The following is an 18920-nucleotide window of genomic DNA, read 5'->3' as shown; positions in this document are numbered from 1 at the left end:
GCTTTACTGCATTTGAAACATTGAAAAAAAGATCCCTGTGACATGGACCCAACAACAAATGTTTTATGGTCATCTTGATACCCACAAGGCCCAACTTTCAGCAATACTCCAATTCACAAAACAGCTGTTTTGCTTTTAGTGCTTCATTGGAAGCAAAACCATCTTCATCCTTGATTTCCTACTGTTTCCTTCCTGTGGGGAAGCCGGACTGTGGTGCCTTGATATTGGAGGGTGGTCTATCCCTCCGCTTCCCCTCAAACACTGTTACACATTTCCGCGTGTTTTGTTGGAACATAGAACCACAAATGCCATGAAGCGTCTTCCCTATTACATCCCAGAGACAGCGGGACGACCCAGCCCCATGTCCCGCCTGTCACAGGACAAACCCTTGCATCACTCATGAGAGAAGGGAACACCGACAACCACCAACCCCAAAACCTCCTGGCCGCAGTTCGGGGCTCCTCCAGGACGGGGGTGCCGGTTCATCCCGCGCCTCCCTCGGTGGGTCCCGCTCTCGGCTGCGGGGAGGGCGCGGGGCGGTGCGGCGCTCCCCGCTCCCGCAGGTCCCCGAGCCGCCCGGGCTCAGCGGAGGCAGCTGCCGCCGGGAGGAGCCCGGGCGGGGAGGGAGAGACGAGGGGAGCCGTGCGCGGAAGGGACTGCCTCGATGGGCTTGAAAAATCACTGCAGCAGCGGCGGCGGGCTGGTGGGAGATGCAATGCCCGGGATGCGCGGCCGCGCCGCTCTCCCCGCCTCTCCCCTCCGGCTCCGGCTCCGGCTCCGGCTCCGGCCCAGGCCCTGCCTCTTTTTTTCCGCGCCTGGCTCCAAACTTTTCCCGCTCCCCTCCCGTGTGTGCGGGAGCCCCGAGCTCAGCGGTGAGCGCCGGCCGGGAAGCCCCCGGCACGGAGAGGCTGCCGGCGGCGACAGCCGGAGCATCCCCGGGAGGGGAAGCCGGCGGGGCGGGCGGGGAGGGAGGCGCGCAGGGCGGGGGTGGAGGCGCGTCTCCCTGCTGAGGGAGCCGGAACTTGCAGGGTTCTGGGTTTTCCCGACCACTCTTTCCCCTCCCCACCCGCCCATCTCCCTGCCTCCCTCCCCCCCTCCTTCCCTCCCGCCTTCCCTCCCTCCCCTCCAGAATTAAAGTTGGGACAGTCGCGCTCCGGGGATGGGTGCGAGCCAACGCCTCTGCTGCCGGCTCGCTCTGCTCCCTCCCCAGGTCGCCCGGAGCCCGCGCCCCCGCCCGCCCGCCCAGGAGGGATGCTGCTCCGGCAGCTGCTGGGGCTGCTCCGCTGCTGCTGGCCCTCCCTGCTGCTGCACTGTGCCCTCCACCCGCTCTTGGGGTCCCTCCAGGTAGGGCCGCCCGAGCCCGCTGGCAGCTGCGGGGCGCGGGGGTGGCGGGGCCGGGGCGGGGGAAAAGCGGGGGCGCGGGCAGAGCCCCTCCGGCACCCCCGGCAATGCGGGGAGGAGGCCGTGGCGGGGCGGTGGTCGCGCAGGCGGCCCCACAGCCGGGAGAGCTGCTGCTGTCCCCGGAGAGGGCCCCCCTTGCCGGGTGCTGCGGGCCGGCGGGTGTGCGGGACGGGCGGCCGTGCCAGCCCCGGAGCGCTGAACTCGGTCCGAGAGTGCTCGGTCCCGGCAGGATGGAGTTGAGTTTCTTCGGCGCGCCAGCGGTCGGAGGGCTGGGAAGCGCATTTTGCTGTAGGTGGCAAGATGCACGGGAAGAGGCAGCGGCGGAGCGGAGCCCCGGCGGTCGTGCTTTGCCGTGGGGTTTCGGTATTGATTGCGAATTGAATGGAGGGTTTTCTGGGTAAAGGGCTGAATCAGCTTTTGCCAACTCCGACGCCGTGGTGTTGTGTGACCTTGATTGTAATGTGGGTGGCCAGCAAGAGAGACTGGGAGAAATTGGTACACAGTGAGGGAGAGCGCCCATCCAGTTTGGAGAATCAGAACAGCAGCAAAGCTCATCTCAAATGCGTCACTTCGATATTTCAAAGTTTATTTATAATATAAGTCTTCAGAGAAGTGATTGATGAGCCAGCCAAGTACCGTTCAAGAACAGACCAATTACAGTTTTTTTCTTGGAAAAACAAAGTGGAGACTCCACATCTTTTACTCCCTGATCTAAACTTAGTGACTCCCAAGAGACTAGAGAGATGTTGTTTGTTTTAGCATCTTGTCTCTTGCCATGAATGACAAAGAGGATTTGTGCTCCTTATGGATTAAAATGAACAGAAATACAACAAAAACAACCTTTAAAACAATGTCCTGTCATAAAATTTCTGCCAGCCCTACCTTCCTGCTGTCCTCCTCCAGTATTTAGGTAGCTAATCTTAAGTTAAACTATAACTGAATTTCTCAGGGAAGCACAGTTGGGTGAAAAGAGATGCCTCCTGCAGCCTCTCCCCTATCAGTCAATTGAGCAGAGAAAAAAAATCTCAGATAAACATATTTCTGGGAAACTACTCACATGATCTAAAATTATTTTTCTAAAACAATTACATTTATAAAAACTGAAACAGGCTCCGAGAAATACAGAAGCCAAGGAGCTCACCAGCCTTTCCTTGCAATAATTTGGAATTTGGATGAATGACCCATTCATCAACTGTGCTTGTGCTATTGCTTGCTGTTCTGTGGAAGAACAAACACTAAGCCTGCTTTTTTCCAGTTTTCCCAAAACTAGGCTCCCATCAGCAGATTCCAATGGGAAGGGCAGGTGTGGAATGCTCACTGGCATGCCAGCCTTCCATCCTTCCTGTGACTGAAATTCCTTCATGGTTGAACCCCTCCCAAGATTCCTTTCTCCATGTTGAGTCATAATCCTTGCTCTTATCTTCAGTCTCACAAGCCATTCTCTCCTTGACTAATTCTGTGCTGTTGCATCGTTGCTCCCCTGCCCTGATCCGTCTCTAGCAGCAGGCATGTTTCTTTTCTCACATCCCCCAGCCCCTCTGCATGCATTTGTCCCCACAAAGACTTCGTGCGGCAAAGCCTTCCCTCCCACCTCGCCTTTTCCTCCTTAGGCCCTGCCTTGAGACACTTAAAAGAGTCAGTCAGATGCTAATCAAAGGAGAAACATTTGTCTTACTAAAAACAAAACCAAAACAAAACCCACAATCTTTTCTTATTAGCATGGTAGCCAGTTCTGTGACAAGAGGGAAGGGATGATTCTGTCAGAGGCTTTTGACATAATTTTAAAAAGTGCAGAAAGAGTTATGATAAATAACAGGGACACATTTATTCTGGTTTTGTAAACATGGATCTGGATTAACTGATGTGAATTGCACAGAGCTGTCCTGGGATTTATGCAGCAGTGGTGAGATCTCATCTCATCTCATCTCTGTAGACTGCTACCAAGAGACAAAGCTCTTGCTACATCAGCAGGCTTTTAGAGGTCTCTGTGCCTTCAGTCAACTGCACTTTTCTGTTAAAGCTTTGCTCCTTTTACCCGATTAAAAAAGTCACAAGAAGGCCACCCTCCAGGGGCTGTATTAATCCTCCTTCCCCATCCCACTCTGTAGAACGTGCATGTGGACAGCTGCAACCCCGTGGGACTCTACTGAAATACTAAACAGTTCTGACCACATGCAGATTTATTCTTCCATGGTATGCAAAACAGGACTAGGATCACTGTTTCTAAAAGAAATCGTGGATTAAAGAGAAATATTCCACAGGCATAAACTTCAGAGACAGAGACTGCAAAAAGGAAACCACCAGTTACCACTTTCTGTTCGTTCTTCCCTGGACATTTGTGGATCAGATTTTCATTTCCATAAATATTTTAAAACATTTGTTCTTTTTGCAAAACACGTTCACATCAAATGCACAAATCCATAAAGTCAACGGTACATATTTTCAGAGCAGGGAAATAATGCATCAGCTTGAAGTCCAGGCAGCATGTATCTAGTCTGGCCAACTGCTCAGTGTGCTAAGAAAGCCTCGTGCCGAACAAGCAACCAAGTTTCAGATAGGCCAAGAAAAGGTGTGAGCACCAGAGGAATGGCTGGGAGAGCTAGGGAGCAAGGGATCCATCTCCAGAGGTGTTCCCTTGCCAAGGCAACCCCTGTGCCACACACTGCCTGGCAGCCTGCCAGAGTCTGCCGGAGCAAATAACCAGTAAAGTCTGAGGCCAGATTCATTTAGTTGACCTGGCCATAGAAAGGTGTGGCTCTTTCAAAACACTTTTCCTGCCACATGCTGTAAAGGCAGTTTACCTTGAATTGCGAGCAGTAAGAAAGAAACAATGGAGTATTATTTCATCATCTCCTGCCAGAGCAAGATTGTTCCCTAAAGCATATTTTCTAGTGATTTTTTTCTGCTTACCTTTAGAAGACACAAGTAATAGCCTTCATTTCTTTCATAAGAAGACTAATAGACATCAACATGGGGATTTTTTTTTCCTTGAAGAGGAGCCAAATACCTTCCTTTTTTTCCTGATTCTATCTTGCTACTGTTATCTGCTGCTTTATATTACTGTTACTATTCTGTCCTCTTGCTGCAGTCCTTGACTATTTCTCTCCTCCCTGAGACCCTCAACCTCGATTTGGGCATTTCCTTTTCTTGGCAGATTTCAACCAACTTAAAATATCTTTGTTTTTAAAACAAAGCCTTTAAGACAAACCTGTCAAGGTAATATTTATGTTGCTACTTCTATCTTCTAACAACCACACATTTCACCCAGTGACAGGAGAAGGGAAACAAATAGGTGATAAAGCCCATGCTTTTAAATGTCAGTTCTTTCCTGACTTTTAAAAATGATCATGGGAAATTGTTATAGAGGTTCAGGATAAAGTATTGAGAAATAAAGCAACTTTTCCTTTTCTTTTTCTTTTCTTGTTTTTTTTTTTTTTCTCTAAAATAATATTTTTAAAGTAGACAGGACCAGGAGTAGCAAGTGACTGGCCATGATAGTGTTAATCTTGTCTGAAAAGTAATTGAGAAAATTATCTGCTATTTTCTGAGGACACTCTATTACCAGCCTAAGGGAGGAGAGCCTCCAGGGATTTAAAAGTAGTCAATAGCTCTAAAAAAAGACAGAGCAAGCCTTTGCTTCTGCTTGATATTAAGTTAGAGCAATAAGTCAACGTAGTTTTGCCATACCAGCAGTGTCTTCAAACTTACAAATGCAAAGCTGCTTCTGATCTGCAAAGGAAGCTGGCTCCAAGTCTGCTCAGTGTTATTCTTCCCTGTGTCCATGTTCTCCCATCTCACTGTCCCCTGCAAGACTGCACTGAGCTCTCAGGATTTGATAACCCAGGGCCCAGGCTGTAGCTAGGAGTTAATAGCTGCTTCCTAATCAGCTGCCAGCGCCACCGGAGAGGTGTTGCCCCACCTCCTTCTGGCAGCACGGTAAATATTGTCACACCTGTTGAAGAGGGAGGTACCCCAGGTATGCCCCCAACACTGCAGGAAAGGACACTTCTCCCACAGGGCTCTTCCTGGGAGCGTGCCTGGAACCCCAGCCCCTCATGTGAGCGGTGTTGGAAGAGCTGAAGCAGCATGGAGGATATTCTGCTGCCTGGATCACTTACTTTAAAAACAAATAAACCTTCTTAGCTGACAGATTTATTACTAGTCATGAGGGATTGCACAGCCAAGTCGCTTTGATTCATTAGAGTGTTCAGAGAGTTTGTGTCAGTTCCTGGAAGCTGTCTGGGATGATCTTCAACCATCCTCTTACTGTTACCTGATGGTGAAGGGGAAAGTTGGAAAGCACTTGTGCTGAATTTGTTTTTCCCTATGTTTGGTAATAGATTTAGACAAGCTGTTTAAAGAACTGAGCCTTCTGCCTTATGCTGTGCTGTCCTTCCAACTTAGCTACACGTAGCCTTTTCTATTCTTTGCTCCCTCCCTATAATATTTAATCAACAAAGCCCTACCTCCATTTCCCTGAGGCCAGAGTAATGCGTCTTTCTGCATTTAGAAACCTCCTACGCATGTGAGCACGTCCTTTGTGCAGTGATGTTGTTTTAATTAGCCATGTCTCTCTTTTTGGCCAGAAATATATGAAACAATGTGTACAGCTTTCCTTCAGGGCAGTGCAGCCCCCTTGGTGCTCAGCTGTGGGCGGTGGAAGAGGCGCTGGCCGTGCTGGGGGCCAGGGGTGAAAGGGGAGAGGAGACAGACTGTGTGTCCAGAGCTGGCAGGGGCAGGGAAGCAAAACTTGGGCAGCAGAGAGAAGTGGGGAGAAGGCAACCCTGGGTGACCCTGCCAGAGATGCGGAAGAAGCCTGCCTAAAACAGATCAGAGAGCATGGCATGAGACGTCCTGTTTGTAATGACCAGCATGTTGTGGAAAAAAGCTAATTAAAGAAGGTGATGTTAGGCCAAAACTATTAGGACAATAACCCGCCTGAGACCAAACTTGACAAGAAAATATGCTAGCATAACTGTCCTTAGCTTCAGCAGGACACAAGCCTGTCCCAGGCAGTCTCCTAATGCTTACATTCAAAGTGCTTGTTAGATAACATGCTTATTAATCTTTTAGGCTTTGCTTTGTCTCTTCGATATTGTATCCTGTATAAGTCATTCAGAAGGAGCTGGCTTAGAGACCTCTGAAGTTAACACCTCTCAGAAGCTTCTGTGATGCTCAGCAAATTTCCTTTTCATTGGGGACTGACTCCATTTTGTAGCATTACATTTTACCAAATTTTGCTGAATATTCCTTAAATCCCTAGTTATGTAAATACTTCTATGATAAGAAAAATATGCTGTTGATAAATAGTCCTTGTCGTGACTAGATCAAGCTACTGAATATATTGTATACCAGTACTGGCTAAATCATTTCTCATAGCCAAGTGATGCTTACGCTTGGGTTCTGCAATGCCTCATCTTCACTTTTGTTATTACCCAACACTGCATCTCACAGGAGGCTACAATGTGGTATTTCCATTTAAACCATGTTATTGCTGTGGTCCACAGATGATTAAAATGCAGGTAGCCTCCCGTCTTGGCAGGAAGTGAATCACCCTGTGAAATGCTCTCTGAACTTCCAGGTGAGGCTGGCAAAGTAGAGGAGGGATGTCCTCTGGCTCTCAGTTCTGCCTTAAGGAAAATGAGCATAATCCTGACCCTAACTGTCTTGTAATTTTTATTAGCTCTCTTTGGCTTGCAGCAATGACCCTGTGAATAATGCATGCTGCTAGATGGCTTTCCTAAGGAAAGAAGGCTTATGCAATCGCATTGTCTGCCACTGCCTGCCTTCTCCTTAGCCCATAATAACTCAGAAACCAGCTGGCCAATCTCAACCAAATTTGACAGAGGGAAAGAGTTATTGAAGAGATTGTGTTAAATAAAAGAAATATTTTAAATGGGGACCATGTAGGGAAGGGACATCTTAGGAACTTTAGCTCAGTTCTTGCTACAGGTCTGAGGTGCCACTCAGGTACTCAAGCCTAAAAATCACATTCATCAGTTTTCACTGTTCTGCTGCTCATGCAATGACTTGTTTCTTCACAGATCACTCAGGGTGAGCCCCAGAAGTCATGCTCCAAGCCTGTAGCAGAGAAATTTACAGAGAGCTGCCAGGAAATTTGCCAGTGCAGGCCACCTCCACTGTTACCACCGCCTCCTCCACCTCCGCCGCCCCCGAGGTTGCTGGCGGTGCCAAGTAAGTAGCTGCTGATACTGCTGGGGTGTGCTGAAGGAGGGCAAAGCACGGGGACACCTGGACAGACAGCAGAAGGGATGTGGGAAAGGGCACAGCTAGCTCGTTTGTCATTTTCCACTTAGCAAATGGAAGAAGAAATGTTCTCAGTAGAGATGGAGATCTGTTTTCTGATCAATGAATAATGCTTAGCTTTTGGAGGAAAGCCAGAGAAATTCCCTCCTTTCATTGTCTTATATATGATTTCCTGGTTTTAAATGATTCCCTACTCCTCTAGCCCTGGGAAATGCATTCCTACAGAGACACAGTGCTGTGCTGCCCCTTGGGTGTCATGACCCCCTTTTTTGCCAGGTGTGCAGCTTGAAGGTCTGGGTGCTCCAAAGCAGATTAATTTATAAGCAGACAAAAATCCAAACACTCTGTCTAGACCATTCAGTATGTTTGACTGTTGTCAAGACACTGGAGCACTACAGTTTACCATAGCAGTGACTCAGGCTCACTGGTTTTAAATTGCTTACAACTGTTACAAAAATAGGAGGCATGTCAGGAGTCAATGGCAAGTGAGCAGCTTTCCCACTAATACACATGCAGGCTAAGACTCATCTCTTTCTCTTCACACAAGTCAGTGTTCCTAGGCCTTACCCAGTGCATCCAAGCTCCTCCTTATTTCCAGCCATACATCCCCATGCCCAGCGCACCTGGTGCCTTCAGTTCCTGCTGGCTGTCTCTGCAGCTGCTTTCCACATCAGTATTCCTGTGATCCCTGACATACAGATAATTTCTGGAGAGTGATATCTGTGCCCATGGTCCCTGCAGTGTAGGAGAGACCTTCCTGGTTCTACTGCACCCAGGGTTCAGGGACACAGACTGGGTCCCTGGAGTTTGGTGTTCCAGTAAATCTCCTTAATGCTTATGCATTTTCATAAATTCATCTCTCCCTATAAGGCTGCCTATTAATTCTTCTCCCTGCTTATGTAAACTCTCCTGGGAGCAGTGTTGCAAAGTGTATCCAGTATCCTCAGCACTTCCCCCAGGGAAAAATAAATCATTAGGTATCATCATCTGGCTGTTTGTCTTTATCAGCGGCATCTCCAGATGTGCAGAAGACATGAAGAAGGCTTCTGCACAGCTTGTAGTCAGGCAGAGGACTGGCAGAATTTTTCAGTGTCTTTTCTGCCAGGAGCATGCTTTGTACTTGTGCTACACTGCAGAAAATTAAGGCAAAGGCAGAGAAAAGCCAACAGTGAAACACTTGGGAAAGGAAGTACAAAGACAGCTGGGAAAGCAGAGAGGGATAGTTTTTATAGCAGGAAAAATCTCTTTCAATGTTCAGGAAAATGTCATGAGCAGTAATATGGAAAATTACCTTGATCTTTGTATCACAGCCAGAAAATAAAGTACTTTGTCACTCTCTTTTCTTGTGCCTGGGGTACCCTGTTACCCTGAGGGGGATGAGATGTGGCAGTGTTGGCACAGGAACCTGCCCCGCTGACCAGCTGTACTGGGAAGGGAGCACCACTGCCAGGCTGCTCCCCCTCCATCAGGCAGCTGCTCTGAGTGCATGGATTTGTCCCCTGTCAAGTGGGAAGTAAATCATGTCAGAAAAAAAGAAGTCTGTCACACATTGCAGAAAGAAGAACAAGAAATCTAATGGGCCCGTGACTGGGATAGCCTGATGCTTTCTCAGGCTGGATTGCCAGGTGCTAACACAGTTCTAAAAATGAGCTATATAAATCCAGATGACTAATACTTAAGCAAGTGGCTTCATTTCAAATACAATGAAAAAAAGAGATTACACATTTCTTTCACTGGTAAGCTTTAGAGTAGTAATCAAGTGTCTCATCTTGAATGATGCTTTCATTATCATCAGCTGTCTAGGCACTGTGATTTAGTCCATGTGTACAGCAATCCACTTCCTTGGGAGAAACAACAAGCCTTGTGGTTAAATATTGATGTTATAGAGACTGCTTTTAAATGGTATTCAGAGGAGAGGAAAATAAAGAGCCAAAAGCTATTGTGAAGTGATTGATGCTAAATTTGCACTTTGAACTTGCTAAGTGAATAAAGTTTAGTACTGGAAAGACATCTGCAAAAAAAACAGCAGTCCAGGAGCTGCAAGATTTTTACCTTTACAAGGTAGAGTGTCTGTGTTATGAGATACTACATAAAGATGCTGGAATTACTTTCAGAGCTTTCTGAGCCACAAAAGGCTGCAGTCTGCTTGGTACTGTCCTTAAAAGCTCTCTCTGCAATCAAACTGAATGTTGCTGGAGATTTAGATCAACTCTAAAGGAGCTACCATGGTTTGGGCTGGGTGGTTAAAGCCAATAGATGCAAAAATCCTGTCTCTCTGGTCACTACAGACACTGACAGTTCAGTTGTCTGCTGTATGAAGCATCTAGTGCTCCTTGACGTGGCCTCAAGCTGCTGTTGTGGAAAATCAGAGAACCCTCTGATGTGTCCTCTCTATTAGTCCCACCTGATTGTTTTACAAACCCTACTTGGTTGTATGGGATGGCACTGCATAACTGTTTGTGAGCAGCTGAATCACTCCCTGAAAGGCTTTTATTGTGCTTTGAGGACTTTTAGGAACAATTATAGTACATTTAGTGTCTCTTTAGACACTTCAGTATTGACAGGTTGATCCAGCAACAAATCTTTAGCTCTGCTTCCTGCAGATAGATTTATACAAAATCTATTAAATGCAAAGAATCCTAGAATTCACATATAATAGCTGGAAAATGCTGTGTTTGCTCTGAGGGGAAATAACCTAATTCCCTCTGGAGAAAATGAGTAGAATCACACAGCTTAGCAGGCAGTCTAAAACCACAAGCAGTGTTAGGAGCACCAGCTTTCCCTGGTTTAGGAGACACCTCCCTGTTAGAGCTGGGTACTTACATTAAGAATGTCTGGGGAGTGTTTCAGCCCATCCTGAGGAGGCACTGAATAATGAAACCATATGAATATGGGAAATTAAATAGAGTGCTTTTGTCCTCCTTCGGGGATGACCCCAGGTCTCCTTTCCCCACATTTTTAACTCCTTCACATGGACCACTTGCATTTGTGGTGCCCCATCCAACCCTTGATCTTGCCTTCACTGCCTCTGCTCTGCAGCCAATTCCCTCATGGCAGCACAACCCTGTGCCTCCTCCTGGGAATCCATCTGCCTCACAGTATGCAGATGAAAGCTGCCATCAGCCGTGCTGCTCCCTGTGCATGCTGGGTCTCAGTATTGCTGGTTCACCTGCAGCTTTTTCTGCAAAGTGGGACACATGGGCTGTTTGAGCTTTGACTTTCCTGAGCTTCATTTCAGGCACAGTTTTTTTGTCATCCCATTGAGATGCTGCTGTCTGATTTGATACAGATGTGTCCCTTACCCAGGGGCTGAGGAGAGGGACTCCAGCCCATGTTAGGAGTACCAAGGATGGTGGGGACTGTGTGATGGTGGGGACTGTCAGGAGACGTGGTCCCTGAGCTCGTGGCAGCTCCTGCAGACGGTTTGGCACATTGATGTTTCTGGAGTAACTCCCCTTATGCAAGCAGCAGCCTGCTCTTTAACCCATGCCTAGAAAACTGCTCCTTGATGAAGTGAAGGGAAAGCTCATGAGGCTCTGAGGGGCCTAAGGCCAACTAAACTTAGATGCTGACAGCAAAGGAAGAAGGAACTTTCAATGAAATTGAGTGTGTTCCCTAGATATGTCTGTAATGACCTGAAGGCAATAGAGATGCTCAGAACCTGGCCTTTAATTAACTGTGTCTTTTTCTCTCCATCTGCTTTTCTCCTTGTCTCTGGATTTCAGCCAAGGCTAAGACAAGGTGGATGGAATACTTGTTTAGGCAGCATTTCTAACCCAGCTTCACCGGCCCATGAGATTAAGCTAGTTCAAATGATGTTGACCCTTAAAAATCTGAAAAACTGCTGTTGTCAACCCCTAAATACTCCATGAGCATGCAGGTTTCTCCAGGGGCATTGCAAAGAAGAAAGGACTTTGTCTGGAAGTAAAAGCCAGGATTTCAAAAGAGGAAAGGGGGAAGGGGTTAGAGCTAGATATACACAGTAGTCAGTATCAGTTTTAACCTGTGTAAGGTCTTATGAAAAACAAATATCAGAAGTGACTTCTTTAAAATGGTACAAGAAAGAGAAAGGATGTTCTTGCCTGTACTCCTGGCTTGTTGGTGAGCAACATTTGCTGTCTCTGCTTTACCTTTCTCCCATACTGGACAAGGAGTCCATGGTGGTGCCATCTGCTCTCTGGATGAAGTGCTCGTTCAAACATTGCTTCAGTCAAAATTTAGAGGAGGAAACTTGAGCTGAGTCTGGGTACATGAGCTAGTCTCTGGTGGTTGGATGCTGGCACATAGGTGCACAGTGAAGTCTTTAGCGCTCCTGACCTTAGTGGAAGTTTGCCCTGAGCTGTCAGCTGAGATCAAGCACAATCATGTCAGTGCAAAGCCAAAGTGAATGACATCACTGCAGAGGACTCTAATCTCCATGCAGTAATTGTATCATTTTGTTTTGCAGAGTGAAATCTTTATCTCTGGAGACAGAGCATCTAATTAACTTGTTATTTGGGCTGGTGAAAATGCCAAAATAAAAATGACCAGCTACAAGAAGGGTGAAACCTTTTGGCAGCTATATAAGCTCAGATGTACAGCCTCATTTCAGAAAGCACGTAGGATCCCTTTAGTGCAAGTAGGAAAGCTAAGGGCATTCAGATCTTTTGGGACAGACTGTAGATTCATGAAATGGTTCAGGTTAAAAAGGACCATAAAGATCATCTAGTTTCACCCCCCTGCCATGGGCAGTGATACCTTCCCCTAGACCAGGTTCCTCAAAGCCCCATCCAAACAGGCCTTGAATGCTTCCAGGGATGGAGAAGTGTTCCTTGAACACTTCTGGACAACCTGTTCCTGTACCTCACCACCCACACAGTAAAGAATTTATTCCTAACATCTAAACTTATGTTCTTCCAGTTTAAATCCATTACCCCTTGTCCTTAGCCATACGTGCCCTTGTGAAATGTCCCTCTCCAGCTTTTTTGTAGGCTCTCTACAGGTACTGAATGCTGCTCTAAGGTCTCCCTGGAGTTTTCTCCAGCTCTCTCAGCCTCATAGAAGGACCTCTAAGGTCTCATAGAAAAGGTGCTCCAGCTCTCTGATTGTCTTCATGCCCCACTTGGAGTGAGTCCACATCTTCCTTATACTGGGCCCAGAGCTGATCATGGTGCTGCAGATGGGCTCTCATGAGAGTGGAGTAGAGGGGAAAATCCCCTCCTTTGACCTGATGGTCACGCTTGTGTTGATGCACAGGACACACCTGGCTTTCTGGGCTGTGAGCACACATTGCCATGTCTTGTCAAACTTCTTGTCCACCAGCACCCCTAAGTCTTTCACCTCAGGGCTGCTCTTAATCTATTCTCTTCACAGATTTTGTTTGTACTCAGGATGGCCCCAACATGGGTTCAGGACCTTGCTGAACTTCACGAGGTTTGCACATGCCTACTGCTCAAGCCTGTCAAGGTCCCTCTGGATGACATCCCTTACCTCTGGATGGCAACTGCTCCCTCTGGGTGGCATCTGCTCCCTCTGGGTGGCAGCTGCTCCCTCCAGCATGTTGAGTGAATGACACATCTTGGTGTCATCAGCAAACTTGCTGAGGATGTGCTCAATCCCACTGTCTGAGTTGCTGACACAGATGTTAAACAACACCAGTCCTAATACCATCCCCTGGGGAATGCCACTCATTTCTGGGCTGTCACAATGTGTGTATATTAGACAGGAATCTGAAGAACAGGAATAGTCTGTAACTTCTTAAACTTTGTGTAGGTTTTCGAGTAAACAAAGTTTTCAGATGTCTTGTTTATTGTTAAAATAGCCTTTCAGAGCAAGAACTTGTTATAGAAATAAACATTGTATGGCTCTAGGACATAAAAGAATAAGAAATGGGTTTTCCTTGGGATTTTCTTGGTCCTAAATCCTGATGGTAGAAATGCACAGGTGATCCAGTGTGGATTCAAAGAATGAGTTTGAACATTATGCTGAATACTCCACATTGTTATTCCACCAGGAAAACTGAGCATGGTCCTGATGCTCACCTCTACATTTCTTGTACTTGGATGCTGATGTGTTTGCCTACTCAATGCCTAAAGAACTTTTGTCTTTGGCAGAGGCCTGATTATCCCCCTGGAGTGGAGGGGAAGCTGATTGCAAAATGAATTGAAGCCTTCCTGGAGGGCACGATGTGTGTTCAAATATGAGATGACCAATAGTCAGCTCAGCTCAGTCTGATGCAGGCTGCTGCAACAGGAGTTGACCACCTCAGAGAGCTCAGAGTTTAAGTTTCCCTTTGGTTAAGCATTTAATCTTGTGAGGGCTCTCTATCTTTACAAGCACCCACTGCAAAGCTGCTGGCCCTAAGTGCCCAGCTGGCAGGACCACACTTCACCTACTGCCCTTCTGCCTGAAAGTCTTGTTCATCTTTGAGATATTTGGATATATTAGAGGAATCTTGGGTGCATTTCTCCGCAGTGATGCCCAAAGGAATTGTTAGCAAACAGGCAGGGCTGGGTTCGTTTTAGAATAGACGACATTTCCCTCCATCCTGCATACAACATGGTGACTAACCAAACCTGAACAGCAGAGAACTACAGTAGCCCAGAATGGCAGGGACACATTGTCTCCTGCATGAAGACATTTACAGTAGTGACTGCTACTGTGACAGCAAGTCTGGTCTAGACAATGACTTTTTTTAAATGCCAGCAGAATGCTGAAACAGGGAAGCCCTTCCAGTTTTGGTAACACAGCTGTCATACTGTGAATTGCAGTCTTGTGTGAGAGCATTGTTCATAATTTACAAAGCAAAACCAAAATTCAATTCTTGTCATCTCCCACATACACTTTTGTGTTACTGGAGGAATGTGACTCTCAGAACTGGCTGTAGGATTTGGAGACACTCAAATCTAGATTGGACTCTGAGCCCACAGCCTGGAGCCATGGAGGATGGCAGAAGTAGAGTCTAGTCCAGGTTCCCATCATGTTGTTTTCACATCAAAGACACTGCCTTCACTCTTAGCACAGTGAACCAAATCATTAAGCATCCAAGACTGGATTAAGCAGAATTCACCCATCTAAATCAGAAATGCAGCGATTGGATTTTCGTCCTCAAATTGCAGGCACTTGATTTTGTCACTAAAGACATACAGAATTCAAAATCCTACCTTTTTTTTCTCCATTAAGCACAGTTATTTCTGGTGTAGGAATAAAATTACAAGTCCTCACCTCTCAGTTAAAATGAGAGAATTATTTATGGTGAGGATATTTCTTAAGCAGCAATCAAGTACAAAATTTGAAATAGTTTGACCATGTAAGATGTTATGTTAAGTCTGAAGAGCTGATTAGTGATTAGAAAGCAGGTAAGACTGGAAAGGTTCATACTAATACTTTCATTATAGGATTCTGCTGTCACTCTTTCACCTAACATCTCCTCTTATTGAGTTGTAAAATCTCTTTCTGTTTGAGACACTGGTAAGACCAGATGGTCAGTCACAGCTTCCAGTGCTTTCCCATTTCAGAGTTTTTCATCACAATAAATTCTGAAATGTTTTGCCAAGTCTGATTGTTATTTAGGCAAGTGATGAATATCTCCCCTGCTCTGGGACCTTGCATATTTGTTTTGAATTTTTCATACAGTAATAAATTGATAGAATGGAAAAATCCTCTCTCTTGAAAATGCATTTTGAAGCATTTAAAAGTAAGAGCCTCAGGCCAGATTTTGCAGTGCACAAATCAGTGGGAGTTCTGTTGTCTATAGATTAAAAGCATTGTCTAATTTTTAAGAAGAACCATCACATATTAAACTGGTTCTGCAATAGAACAGTCCTTTCTACTCTGAGATGCACACTCCAACATCTTGTTGTTTTTTTTTTAAGCAGAAGGAGTTGGCTAAGCTGGAGACATTAATTCCTTCTGTGGATGGCAGTCCATTTGTACATGCCTACCATTTCACTGATTAAGAAGATAACAAATCTTCAGTGAAGTTACTGATGAGTCAGAGGCTGCTGATTTACAAGTAATTGTAGGTTCACCTGCTCCTGGCAGAAGGAGTTGTGCCTCATCTTGACAAGTCAGAAGTAAATGCTTAATTGGCACAAGCTGTTCCAGCAGGAAGGGCTAAGCAGCTGACCCTGCTAAAGCAGACCTGAAGAAATATGTTCTTGTAAGGGTTTTGTGCATTGTATTGTTATGAACAGGATATAAAGGTGCTGCCCTGCTTGTGTAATTGCAGCTTAAGAGTAATATTTAAGTCAGTGTAGCAGGTCAAGGAAGCAGTAGTCTGGAAATTCAGGATGGTATCCCAAAGTGAGGACACAGTGTCCATTAATATAGTATGAATATCAGCTAGTAACTGATGCTGCTGCCAAATCTGTTGTTAATAATTATGCAAGTTAATTTAACCCTTCCACTAGTAAATCATATTGCATTATAACTACATAAATATAGCAGCAAATTGTGGATCCCTAATGGCTGTTTAAATGAATTATTTTATTATTTTGAAGTGTCTTTTAAATGGAGCTGGTATTTCATCAGTTCATTGGTTAGAAATAATTTTAGACAAAGATCTGTTCCTTGACAAATGCTGCTATTGAACTGGACTTTTACCAATGGAGCAGATTCTCTTGAATCATCCCTGGACATTTTCCTTTCCTTCTGAAAGTGATGCACATTTTTATTTCATAGCCATTATCCAAGGAGATGACCATCAGTGGAGCACAGGGAGGGTTTGGTTTAACTCTTGCTTCAATCTGGCCAGGTGCAGGTTTCAGCAGGGAGTCATGGTCTGTGTAAAGCCTAGGGGCAGTGCAATAGCAACCTGTAACCAATTTGCTTGCCTTTGTGACTGAAAAGAAACCTGTGCCTTGTCTTTTAGCTTTCCAGGAGTTCCAAATACACTGAGTGGTGATTGAGGACTTCATATGAGGGCATTTGGCAGGGTGAAATGCCTCAATCTGTTAATGTGATGTAATTGCTAAGTGTAATTTCTAAGTGTTCCGTATTTTATGGAAACTGCATGAAAAATTATTAGTTGATAAATGTAATTTTACTTATATTAGAATTAAATTTACACCTGGTTTGGAAGGCCTTTCTCATTGCAGTTCCATTTTATTCTGGGTGGATCATCAATTTAATTTCCCTTAAGTTGAATCTGAATACAATTTGGAAAAGGAACTTGAGAGCAGTAGGAATGGGAATTATTCATTGATCTTTTAAGGGACATTTTAAAGTGATCACTGTAGCCCTTAATTCCAACAATAACTGAGTTATTGAAGGGATACAACAAATAAACCACATAATATCAAATAGGAGGATTATGCCATACATCAACAGAAGTATCAGCTGCACAGTCAGCTGGCTGTTCCCTAAAACTTAGACATATGACTTGCAAAATGGCTTTCTTTCTAAAGTGAACTCTTTAGAGCCATCTGCACTTACCAATCTAAAGTATATGTCTGTTATAGCCACTCTCTTCATATAGTGGGGTGCCCAACAGGCAAACCATTTATTTTTCAGAGAGGGACTTAAACCAGGACCTTAGAAACTGTCCTATTAACAAATTAGGAAAATATGAAGAGTATTTCCAAGTCTTCCGCAATCTGTTTTAGGAAATTCGGTCTGCAGTTGGTTTTGTCTCAGGCTTCCCTGAAGGTGCTAATTTTGAGAAAGTGTCAGCACTAAGGCGTGAGGTTTGTCTAATCTTTGCTATTACCTAGAGGTTCTCAAGCTCTTGAAAAAGCTGTTAAGGATCTATAAGATAATGACTTAATACCAGTAGCACTGAATTTTATTCACTTTGCCAAGGTTGTGACTGATGGCACCACTCATGGGAATACTGTTGCACTCTAAGAAGTTGTGCAAATCTGGACTTTAATTCAATCTGTATATAAAACATTATACCAAGAAAATCTGTCATCTCTCTGTGAGATTGAATCTGCCAGCCCTGAGGTGTCTCATTAATCATTTGCTGGTGAAAGACTGGTCATCACTGTAAGAGTGTAGACTCCTGAAATCACATCTCAGCTGTCTGAATTTCAGCCTCTATCATCCCTCCTTGGAAGGTCTGTTCAGTGTAAGAGCTGAAAGACTGATAATGTTTCAGAAGGTCTGAGGGTGACATACTGTGACTCCCACAAAGGAGACATCTTGCCCACCCTCCAGGGAACGGTGAAAAGAGAGTCCGGGGTGCTGCTTCTCCCTCTGCCACCAGCCTGCTGGGAGATCTCAACAGAGTAAACTACAATATCAGACACCCAGAGTTACCATATCTGAAACAGAGATATGTTTTCATCCTTGTAAACTTTGTATTTGAGACTAGTAGGTGTCAAGCACTGAAGATTATTATTATCATTATTAGGCTCAAAAGTAATGGTAATGGTTATAGAATTGATCAGCTGTGTCCTGTCCCAAGGAATAGGAGGCTGTACCATCACCCAGTGAGGGCTATGCCAGGGCTGAGATGCAGCACTTGCAGCCACACCAACGCCATGCAGTAATGAGTGGAAGGAGGCAGCCTTAAGGGCTGAACATGTACCCACAGTAAAACCCCACACTATGGCTTGGCTTTTTACTCTTCTACCAATGATGATACAGCTCCAGCAAAACCCTGAAAAGGAGAGTATATCAGCAGACAAGGGAATTAACAACCTGGGAAGGCTCACTATTTGAGCTTACAGTGTCCATACAACTATCCCTACCACAGAACCTTAACAGGCTCACCAGAACCTGCCTTTGCCTTCATGGCACCTGTTGGGACATGGATTTCATCCAAGGGCACCTGAGGCACAGAGGAAGCAAGGGCTAGTTTTTTAAGGGTTTTTATCACCTAAAAATGCAGATAGATGCTGAATAAGCTCTCCAAGCCACTTAGCTCTCAGCAAGTGTTTCAAGCCATGGTCCAATCCCCCTTATTTTGGACTGGACAGCTCTTTACCAATGTTTACTGTTTACTAATCTGTTAACGATTTAGTAATCACTTCCTCACTTGATCTGAGGTGAGTGGTGGCCATCAGGTCACAAGGGAGGATGAGGCAAGTTTTCTACTTAGTGTCTTTGCTCTTTGGCAGTTGCTTCCCCAAGAGGTGCCCTCTGCAGTTGCACTGCACCACAAAGGAGTCTATTTCTCCCAGAAATTCCTGGTACTGATGATGAGCCCATCTTCTGCCCTAAAGCAGCCTCTGAAACAGCCTGAAAGCAAGACAGGTTGACTGGAGGAGAAAGACTCCAGAAGATTAATTTCTTTTTATACCTATGTTACTGCAGTGGACCTGGGAGGT

General features: G+C 45.5%; 1 protein-coding gene across 1 annotated transcript in view; it reads left to right on the top strand.

The window, feature by feature from the left end:
* Positions 1-733: 733 nt before the first annotated feature.
* PRIMA1 (proline rich membrane anchor 1) overlaps positions 734-18920 on the top strand; it is a 46569-nt gene continuing 28382 nt past the window's right edge. Inside the window, exons 1-3 of the mRNA XM_030950504.1 lie at positions 734-872; positions 1211-1344; positions 7446-7596. Coding sequence (XP_030806364.1) covers positions 1252-1344; positions 7446-7596 — 244 coding nt within the window. The 5' untranslated portion in view covers positions 734-872; positions 1211-1251. The remainder of the gene's footprint in view (positions 873-1210; positions 1345-7445; positions 7597-18920) is intronic.

This window comes from Camarhynchus parvulus, chromosome 5, assembly GCF_901933205.1.
Source record: "Camarhynchus parvulus chromosome 5, STF_HiC, whole genome shotgun sequence".
Classification (NCBI taxonomy): Eukaryota; Metazoa; Chordata; class Aves; order Passeriformes; family Thraupidae; genus Camarhynchus; species Camarhynchus parvulus.
Note: the sequence above shows the minus strand (reverse complement) of the source record. Positions and strands in the feature narration are given on the sequence as shown.